The 10,631-nt window shown below is 60.8% G+C and overlaps 2 protein-coding genes across 2 annotated transcripts; both read right to left on the minus strand.

The window, feature by feature from the left end:
- Positions 1 to 240: 240 nt before the first annotated feature.
- On the minus strand, positions 241 to 2,226 carry LMXM_14_0890 (conserved hypothetical protein; the record flags this gene model as incomplete). The annotated part of the gene is made up of 1 exon (XM_003873412.1): positions 241 to 2,226. The coding sequence occupies one exon, from the start codon at positions 2,224 to 2,226 to the stop codon at positions 241 to 243; it is 1,986 nt and encodes a 661-aa protein (XP_003873461.1).
- Positions 2,227 to 5,776: 3,550 nt separating this feature from the next.
- On the minus strand, positions 5,777 to 8,704 carry LMXM_14_0900 (protein phosphatase 2C-like protein; the record flags this gene model as incomplete). The annotated part of the gene is made up of 1 exon (XM_003873413.1): positions 5,777 to 8,704. One exon carries the CDS (start codon positions 8,702 to 8,704, stop codon positions 5,777 to 5,779), a length of 2,928 nt encoding a protein of 975 aa, XP_003873462.1.
- Positions 8,705 to 10,631: the final 1,927 nt, after the last annotated feature.

Here is a 10,631-nt window from a genome sequence, read left to right on the forward strand (position 1 = left end):
TTGCTCCTGCCTCCTGACACGCAACGACGCCCTTACGACACATACGTACACCGCAGAACAGAGTCAGAGAGGCACTACACAACCCAACAGACGCGAGAGAGGCGCATACAAGCTCAGAGCCGCGAGAGGGAAGGGGTGCAGACACACGCACACCCTGCACAGGCAGTCACAGCGCTTGAAGGGCCAAACAGCCCATGACGGCGCTGCTGTTGCAGCGCTCAGATATCAACGGCGCGCGCGTCACTCCTCTCGCTCGCGCTTCGCCATGCGCACAGTACTACGATGCACCAACTGCGCCTGCACCAACGCAGGCGTGTTCTCCTCGGTGCGAAGCCGATTGGGCAAAAGGCGCCGCACAGGACGACGACCGAGGCGCATTGCCTCCGTCACGGCACCAGCGCTGCTCGGTGAGTGAGCCCTGTCAGACTCTGAGCCGACATCGAATACGGCAGCGGGTGCATGCAAGAGAGGGTCGATGTCCACGTCACTGCCGTCGGCAAACAGATCCGAATCAGCGCAGTCCGCGAAGGTAATTCGCTGCGCGTCGTAGTACGCCTTGAAGCGCTCCACGAACACGTCCTCGGCGCTCTTTGCAGTGTCAGCACCGTCGCCGGCAGCGCCGCCGGCGGCTACCGCGCTGGCAACCGTGGTACTCTCGTCGTTCTTTCTCGTGCTGCTGGAGTCGCCTGCCTGCGTCTTGACGTAGTCCTCTGCCTTGCTCGCCCGCTCCTTGTCATCAGTGATCCACAGGCCGCACGACTCGAGGAGATTACCTTTGCGCTCCAGACGCCGCTCACTGGCGATGCCGCGACGGCGGTTGCGCGTGTTTGTCTCGCTGTTGCGCTTCGTTATGTCGGCGAGTCGGTTCAAGTAGGCACTGCGGGACTTCTCGCTGATGTATTGATAGAAGGAATCCTCGGCTTCACGGAGCTGTGACAGATGCTGGGACAGCGCCGTCAAGGATCCGGGCTGCAGGCTCGCCTGCACCTGCACCTGCGTCTCGGGCGGTGGTGTTTGCGACACGGACAGCTGCGAGAAGGACGCTGACGCACCGTCGCCGAGGATTAAAACCGAGGACGGGTCGGCGACAGGGACATGCTGATTCAGGGCGGATGCGTGCTGCTGCTGCTGCTGATGAGCACGCAGCACGCGTCGTGGCAGAAATGGTGATAGCGGTGTATCTGTTGCAGATGTGGCCGCGGATGGCGACGATGGCGCGACTGCAGAGAGGGTCGAGCGTTGCGTGGTTGTCACAGCAAGGACGTCGGCGCTCTCCGCGGCCATGCTGAATACTGGCTCCTCGGTCACGTCCAACTCGGCAGCCTGTGACGCGTTCAGACCCTGCGTCGCGGCACCAGCCGACAAGGACGTCCCAAGCGCATGCCTTTGCTGCTGTTGCTGCTTGCGCTCTTCAGCACGGTGGTGCTGAATGTAGGTGACGGTGCGCACAGGTGCGGTCGCCACTCCCATGGTGCAGTACCGCTGCCGCAGCACCTTCGACTCTTCAATCTCATCCTCAGTCCACTGATGATGCGCCAGGTGCTGCTTCTTGTACTGACGAAGTAGCTCCACCTGCCGAGGGGTTGGGACAAACGCGCGTGGGTTGAGCGCCGCCGGCGGCGGCGCCTGATTGACGCCTTCCACACCCTCCGGTTGCGGCAGAGGGTCTTGCGCGACCGGCTGGGCTGCCGACGGCACTTCCCCGGACTCAAGCAAAACCGGCGGCGCCACGGGTGCCTCGCCAAGCACGCCATCCGCGTACACCTCTGTCGGTCGCTGGTTCGCGCTAGCCGCGCAGAAGGCTAAAACCTCGTCCTCCGTTGGAGCTGTGTTCGACAGCTGCGGCAGCGTCACTATCTCGTCCTTCACTGTGTCGTTAGGCGCCGCGGACGAGGACGACCGTGGCTGCACCGGCTCCACAGCGAAGCAGACCCAGAATATCTTTCCACGCCACTCAATCGTCTGGGAGGTCACAATGGGAGCTGCATTCGGCTTGTGCGCTGTCATGACGTCCTCGAGCAGCAGTACGCGACGCAAGCGCGACCACGAGTACTGCTCCGGCGCATGACGGTGATGGTAGCGGACAAAGAAGTTGAGGAACGGCTGATCGCCGATGCGCTTGCCGGCTTCGTTGATTTCAGCAGGGAAGAAGGCCTGATCCGCGTACTTGTGCACCGACTTGGCGTTGAGGGTGATGGCCTGCAGCTCTTCCTTGGTGAGCAACATCCTGAAGCACGGCGAGCACAACCCCAGAAGGGGACGAAGGGGGGGGGGCAGCAGTGGCGAAGAGAGCTTCTTAGCGACAGTTTAGTGACGGGCTTGCCTAGAGCGCGGCGGCGGCGGACAGTGATCGCGCTTCTCGGTGGTGGTGGTGTGTGTGTGTGTGTGCGCGGGGGGGGTGACGTGTGATGAAAGCTCAGTGACTGTGAGAGGTCTGCCCGCTGCGAGAAACGGGTGAGAGGGAGGGTGCAGAGGAAGGGAGTGGGGGGGGGAGGGTCACCTCTGGTGAGGGGTATCGAGGGTTGGGCGCGTGCGCGCTTGTATTCTGGTGGCGATTGCGCTAACGATTGCTAGTCAGGCGCGCGAGAAAAAGAGAGCGCGTTGGAGACAGACAAGCGGGAGAAGAAGAGTTTGAATGTGGGCGCGGCAGCAGTGTTGACGATAGCTCTTCTCTCTCTCGCGTTGCTGCTTGTTTCGCTCCCCAGCGCGTCCATTCTGCCACCGCGAGCAGGTCAGCGAATAGACGCAAGCACGACCACAGCGCACCTCACTTCTGCGGCACCACGGCCCCATCCTCGCCCTCTAGGACGCGGCGTCTGCAATGGAATCAGGCCGTGCGTCTAGCGGGCCCTTCCTGTCTTTCCTTGCTCCGTCTTCGCATACGTGCTGCACAATCAGCGCCGCACACATCTGGATAGGTAGAATGGATTCATCCAAGCGAGCCGCGTCCTCGCTTCGCTGTCGCTGTGGCGGGCACGGTCTTTGCGCATCGATTTCGCAATCAGGGCGCGGTGCAGCTTGCAGCTCGCTTTGTGGAAGGAGTATAGTCTGGCGACTGTCATCACGGGCACCATCGGGCCATATCCCTCCTCAGAATGAGCCGTGTGCTTGACCACGCAGTGGGCACTCCGGCGCCGCGATGACGTCTCCCCCGCTCCGTCATCGCTGTGTGCGTCAGGTGGTCATCCTTCGCCCCATTGTGATGCCACGGCACACGGCGCAGGGTCGGCCCTCAATCACGCTCCAACATCACGGCAGCCGCAAAAAAAAAACACACACAAAGACATTTGGTGGATGCGTGCACAGCTGGAGGGACGCACATGAGTCTTCGTGGGCTTGCGCGTAACGTGATCATCACCCCAAGTCGCCTTGGCACAGTCCCCACCCCAGACCTGTCCGCTGACACCAAAGAGCAAGCACCTGCACCCGGGGACTACCGGACCCTGCGATGCCACCGTGAGGCTGCCGGCATCAGTGGGGAGAGTCGAAGATGCACGAAAGCGAAACAATCCGCAGAAAGGAAACAAAGCGGGCATGCGGCGTCGGCCACCGTCACAAACACCTCGCTCTCTCGTAGGGAGGGGGACGTGAGGGGATGAGGGTTGGGTGGTGTAGTCGGCAAGGACTAGCTCGTGGCCTGGCGCATCCGCGATGTATATGTATCTGTGACCCACTGAAGTCCTCCTCTGCTCCGCATGCGCCGGTTTGCGTGGCGCTCACCTGCATGGGGGCACCGCTTCCTTGCTTGCTTTTTTTTGTGTGGTTGATGGGATTGCTGACGGCACTGGCGTGTGCGGTGCACATCTTCGATTTGCGTCTTCGGTATCATTTTTTTTTGCTCGCGATGGTGCACAACCTTGTGAGTGTGTGTGTGTGAGTGAGTGAGCCCCCCACCTCCCCCGCGCCGCCGCCGCGGACAGGCACAAAATGAGGAAGCCCTCCGCTTACGGGCCCGCCACGCCGGCGAGGTGGAGGCGTGGTGGGCAATCGGTAATCAAAGGAGGAGACGATGCAAGATGAGGCTACGCACACCCACGCGAGCACGCGCGCCCGCGCACGCACGCACGACCAAAAATGAAAGATAAAAAAGGAAAGGGAAGGGAAAACACGCTCAGCTCTACGCTTCCATAGATACATATCGGCAGACACCCCGCCACACACACACACACACGCACACATACACACACGCACGCACACTGAGAGACCCACAAAGAAAAGAAAACTGGAAAGACACGAAACACCACACCATCGAAGCAAAGGGAGGGGAGGGGGAGAGGGCACACCCACACGCGCGCACGCACGCACGCAATGGTAAACAGCGGCAACAACACAACACAACACACACACACACACAAGCGGGAAAAAGAAGAGCCGTTAACGAGGAGAGGGGTGGCCATACATGCTGTCGAAGATGACCGCAGGTGGGTGGGGGGAATCAGGAGCGTGGTGTGGTCGAGGTGGGTGGTGTTGATGTTCGTGGTGGTAGTGGGGGAGGGGAGGGGTGGAAGGAGAAGAGGCGCAGCAGAGCACTAATCATGCGCACCGAGAGCGCGAGAGAAAGAGAAGGTACATGAACGGAAGCAATATGGAGAAGCAACGCAAGACAGTGAATACAGAACATGACACAAAACAAAGGGAAGGGGGAAGGACGCGCGGTGGGCGCGAGCACAACACCACACAGACGTGTGAAACGACAAGATACAGCAACGAACGTAAACCATGGCAAGGCAGAGGGAGAGGAAAAGAGAGGGACAACGACCGTCAAAACAATAAAAAAACGAAAACACGGACATTCATTGTGCGTCGCCGCATCCGCCGCGTCCGACTCCCCTCCCTCTCTTCCCTCTCCCGCTCTTCTACCTCATGCATGTTTTCTGCATGAGTTGCGAGTGGACGTAGGCCAGCGCTGAAACGCCCTCGTCGACGCGCTTGCGCACAAGAGCGCGCACGCCAAGAAAGCGAGGAGGAGGAGAGGGAGAACGGAACTTCATCTGTGACCCGGAGGCGGCAGGGGAGAGGGGGGGGCGCCGAGCTGGAAGAAAGACGCAGACGTCCAGGCACACACACACACACAGCCTTGACGCTGCGCTTTAGCGCATGAGTGTGGTGTGGGTATGTAGTGGGTCAGTCCTTTGTATAGAAGACTTGACGCACTGCTAACGCCGCTGCCCTCCGCCGCCCGTGCGCTCTATCCATGGGCACGCAACCGCCTACCTTGACATGCACATCTCTGCTCACCAAAGTAGGCCGACGCACACACACATATACATATATATATATATATAGGCGGACCAAAAGCAGAGCGGGACAACAAGTGTAGCGCGAGAAAGAACATGGGCCGACAGCTAAGAGCGTGTCTTCGACGTACATGGGTTACCCCTCTCCCCTCCCCCCCACACGAGGCCGCCACGTCTCCCTCTCCACTCAACCACGACGACACACCCTCCCTCCCTCCCTCCCTCCCGCCGTGTGGGTCCTACTCGAGTAAGGACACCCTCTGGATGCTCAACGTCGGCGATGCCGCAAAACGAAAAAGCGTGTCTGCCGTTTTTTCTTTTTTTTTACATGTGCGTCAATACGAGGCAGTCGTGTATCGGCAGCAGGTGTGTCACACAAGCAGGTAAAAAATGACGCGAGGGAGAGTAAAAGGCGGCGACGACCCGTCGGCGAGCGTTGAACCGGAACATGGTGCAGGAGAACTAACGCGTGCACAGCAGCGCTCCGACGGATGCGCGTGAACGGGGCAGGGTGCGACATTCATAGGGCGCGTCTGTCGCTACCGCTGCGCGACGATGCGGCCGTTGCGCACCTTCAGCTGTTTGTTCGTCAGCTCGAAGACCGACTGCACCGATTTGCGCGGATGCGACCTGCCCGAGCCTTGCAACGAGTGCGGCTGCCTGGAAGCGTTGCTAATGGCTTCGCCTACATTCGCCGGGGACGGCACCCGCCCGATGAAGCGCGCGACAGTGTCGACGACATCGTGGAAGAAGAGCACCATCACAGAGACGTTATCCATACTGCCGCGATCGACAGCGAACTCGGCGAGTTTCTGACAGCAGTTGTTGAGCACGCGCTGCACAACGTCAGGGGGTGGGCGCGACTTTGCACCGGAGAAAATGTGCGGGTCGCACACATCCGGCGTGTAGCACAGGAAGTCGCGCACAAACTCGGTGGCCTCTTCGTTGCTCAGCACGTCCCACAGCCCGTCACAGGCGAGCAGTAAGAAGGCGGAGGCGTCGGTAAGGTGCAGCTGTCGGACGTCAGCGATGTTGCTCACCATCAAGTCCCGATTCGAGATGAAGCGATGATTGTGCGAGGAAGGTGACGGCGCCGCTGACCCGCTCGAGTCGTTCTCGCGTAGGGCGCCAAACGGGAAGGTGGTCGACAGTTTCTCCTCCCCCGCCGCATCGGGTGACGACGACGGCTGGAACTTGAACTCAAAGTCCCCAAGGGCGCGGCTCACCGCGAGAATGCCGCACACGCGGCCAAACTGCACGAAGCCGCCGCATTTAGCGATGCGGCGGGACTCGTCCGTGTTGCCGGGCTTGTGATCCTCGCTCATCGCGATGGTGGTGTGTCCGTCATAGAGCACCGCCCGGGCGTCGCCGAGGCACGCCACGTACAGCATCCGGCCGCACACGGCGGCCGCAATCAGTGTCGACCCGCCGTTCGTCCCGCTCGTCATTTCGTCGAACACTTCCTCATCTACGTCGCGGCGTCGCCGTCCGCTACCGTTGCCCGCCTTGTGCTGGTGGTGTCCGTGGCTCTTGGACTGCAGCGTGTGAAAAATCTCGCGGTCGGTCTGCAGGATAGACTCCACAAGCGCCAGAGCGTTGTTCTCGCCAAGGGCGGCGTGATGCAATACGTAGTGAGGCAGCCACTTGGCCCCGAGGTCGGCGACCCGCCGTCCGCAGTGGCCGTCCAACACCGCCAGAAGAGAGACGGGCTGGCCACGCACGTGGGTCACGTTGAGCTCGGCGAAGTGCGCGTCCTCCATGGTCGGCCGCATCCCTTGCACACAGCCGCTGCCGGCGATAAGCGATATAGGGGCTGTCGCCGTCTTGCCACTGCTGAGCACCACGTTAAACTTGTAGACAGGAAGCTCGTTCTCGCGGCACTTCGCCCCACTGTGGTCGCGGTTGCGCATGCGCGACGATGGCGCGGTCACCGGCACCGCCGGCGGGGGAGGTCGTGCGTCAGCAGTGTTGCCGTCGCTTCTTTCCGCACCCGACCGCAGCGAGCAGAGCATCTGCGTGCTACCGAAAAGCTCGTCGGCGTCCACCGCCTCACCTCTAGCCTCACGACCCTTGTGCTCCGGCCGCTCGGCCTCGGCGCCATACGGCGATCTCTTCGCATTGGCCCCGCTATTGTCATACACAGGCTTCTTTCTGACCGTCTCACCAAGGCCAGTGTTGCCGCGCTGCGCGATTGCTGCCGCGACTGCTGCGGCTGCCCCGCCCTTCACGTTACGCCGGGCCTCGATCGAAGCGGTACGGCCGTTGCCGGGGCCAGCAGCAGCAGCGGCGGTGGTGGTCTCCAAGGCAGATGGCCCACTGGCAGAGGCAAACCCGTCATCGTCGCTGCCGCTGCTGAGCGGCGACTGGCGCAGTATTCGAGTATCCGGGCTGCCGGCCGCCCGGGTCGCCATAGCGTTGCTTCGGTGTATGCTGCCTCGGTTGTTGTGACGGCCGAGCAGACGTACCTGGTCTGCCACCGGTCGCGGTGAGTAGCTGGACGGAATCATTGTCGACGACGCCGGCGGTGCGCTTAGTACCTCGCGTTGCTTCTCCTTTTCTGTGTCATCGGCAAACATGGTGCCGTTAGGCGCCGTGGTACGCAAGCTGTCCAGCGCGTAACCAGCGACTGCGCCGTGGTGGTCGACCGAGTGCCGTGGCAGTGGACTGCGCAGCCTGCTCAGGTCGCCACCATGTCGGACATCTCGAAGCGGCCGCAGCCGCGGCAGGATCTCCTTCACGTCTTCGTGGGTGCGTGGCAGCGACGAGGCACGTGGGCGACCCATGCCAGCTCCGCTGTACGGTGTGCTGTCGCTGCATCGTCGACCGTTGAGGTCAAGGGTGTAGCGCACCTCATCGCGGCCCCTTGCAGCACCCATGACTTCACGACGGGCCGAAGTGTAGTCACTGACATCGCCGCCACGGTTTCCGTCTCTCTGCTGTTGTCGTGAAGAGTATGGGAGTGGGTCCGAAACGACAAGGCGAGTGTTTTCATTCACGTAGCTATCACCACCCCTGGCAACCGGCGGCGGTGCTGGGATCAGCGGCGGTGTTGCACGCGACTCGCTGCTACCAAACTGCTGCTGCTGCTTGTTAGCAGTGGTTATCGTTGTCGCTTGCGCGTTACTCTGGCGTTTCGTTCCATTGAAGCCGGCAATGCTGCCTCCTCGTCTAGTGCGGCTTGCCTTTCCACTTGCCGCACCAACAGCGTAAGAGCCAGCCACACCACTGGGACGCTGCTTGCCGCCACCGCTGGTGCTCGAAGGTGACAAAAACGTCGCGTTACTCGGTGCATACACAGACGCGTCGTAGCACTGATAGAGCAGGTTGGCGCGGGTCTCTGCAGGAGACAACGCCGTCGGAGGCTGGTGGCTCCACCCGTCCCGCGTGGGGCTTCGCGACGGAGCACCACCACCGCCGCCGCTGCCGACGGCGTTGTTGTTGTTGGCTTTTCGACCTTTCCGAAGCATCGTCTATCGTTGCGGGGCGACGGAAGTCACCTGTACGGGGACCACACGCGGAGTACAAGACGCGCCGCCTCCGGCACAGGTACACCCCACCCCACCCCACCCCACCAAAAGGAATGAGGCCGCCACGAAAAAAAAAGGTAGCGCTGAAGGTGTGCGCGTGCAACGGAGCGAAGCGCAAGTAGCCGCCACCACCGCCGCCGCCGCCGTAGCCGAACCACTACGGCAACTAGCCAAGGCTTAGAGAAGGAAACGATGCAGGCCCCTTTCTATCCGCAACACCGTACAAGGCTGCACACAAACGCCCAAGCACAGACACCAGCAGCTGCTGCAGCACGTCCGGTCGAGTACCCACACACAACACGCGACGCCGCCCGCACGTTGAAGGGGACCAGTGGAGGAATGAGGAGAGAGAGACACTCCCACACACGCGCACACACGCACACCCAAGCAAGGAGGCGCGTCCGTAGCCTTCGCAAGCACACTTGAAGAGGAGGATCAATGAAGGGAGCCTTATACACATACATGTATATATATGTATATATATATATGTACGTACAGATGGATGGGTGTGTCTGTGTACGCGGGGCGCAGAGGGAGAGGGACGCACGCACGCACACCCAAGCACAAAGGAGACAGGAGGAGCTGATGAACGAGAAGACAGGCGGCTGTGGTGCTGCTCACGACCAGCAGGAGCAAAAACACGCCAGCGATGCCGACAGCACCGTCTACCGAGAAATACAAAACGAACACGAAAACAGCAACAGAGGATGTGTGCGTATGGGAGGGGGGAACGAGGAGGAGGCGCGAATACTTCTCGAGAAGAGGGGAGAGGTCTCGCCTCTTGACAAGGGGGGAGGGAGTCGGGCGCGGCGTACGGCGGACGAAGGAGACGGCGGGGCGTGAGAAAAGATGAAACAGCAACAAGAAGAAAGAATCGAGTGAGCGAGTGGGATGGCTTTGATGGGAGTAGAGGGGGGAGGGGAGGGGAGGGGAGGGGAGGAGATCTGTGCACGTGTGTGTGTGTGTCGCCTACCGTTGATCTGCTCAAGGAGACGCAGAGGAGAGCGAGGGCAGAAACCCACCACCCAACTCCCGAAAAAAAAAGAAAAGCCGAGGAGGAGGTGGGACAGCCGGAAGAGGGTAGCACGAACACACGTCACAACAACAACGGCAACCACAACGGCAGCAGAGCCGGAGAGATGATGAGAAAGAACGAAACAAAACACAGAAAAAGGGGAAGGGGAAGGGGAAGGGGAAGGGGAAGGGGGGGGCGGAGAGAAGTGGTGCCCGTGCTTCTGGCGGCCACTTCGAAAAACGCACACAGAGACTCAAAAAAAAAAGTGGCGGCGGTGGTGGTGGTGGTGGTGGGGCAAACAGGCAACGAGAGACTGGGAACAAGATGGGGTTGTATCAAGAGAGTGACTGTGTGCCTACTAATGCCGCAGTATCGCCCCTCTCGTGCGCGTGTAGTCAAGCACCGACGGGAAGAGAAGTCTGTGTATGTATGTATGTGTGCGTGCGTCGCGTAAAAGCACGCCAGCTCTCCCACAAACAGAGAAAAGTCAGTCCGTGCTGTGGGAGCCAACGGAAAGGCTCGAGTAAAGTAAAAAAGGAAGGGGTGGGTGGGTGCGAGCACTGGGTATAGGTCGGGGTGGGGCCGGGGTGGGGAGGTAGCGGAGAGCGAGTGCCAGAGAGAAGGGGACGGGAGGACGACCGCGCGTGTGCTGTCCAATGTCGGTTGTCACGCTCTCGCCCTTTCGCACGCGCCTCTGTTCTCTGGTATGTGAACTGGTTTCTGTAAGTGGTTCCGCAACAGTGGCTTCAAGTGGTGAGTGGCCCTCCTCACACACTCGACGACGGTGTTGCTGAGTAAACGTTTCCGATGTACGATGCACCTGACTACCTCCTTTCGCGACATGGGGGTGCG

Source organism: Leishmania mexicana, chromosome 14, assembly GCF_000234665.1.
Source record: "Leishmania mexicana MHOM/GT/2001/U1103 complete genome, chromosome 14".
NCBI lineage: Eukaryota > Euglenozoa > Kinetoplastea > Trypanosomatida > Trypanosomatidae > Leishmania > Leishmania mexicana.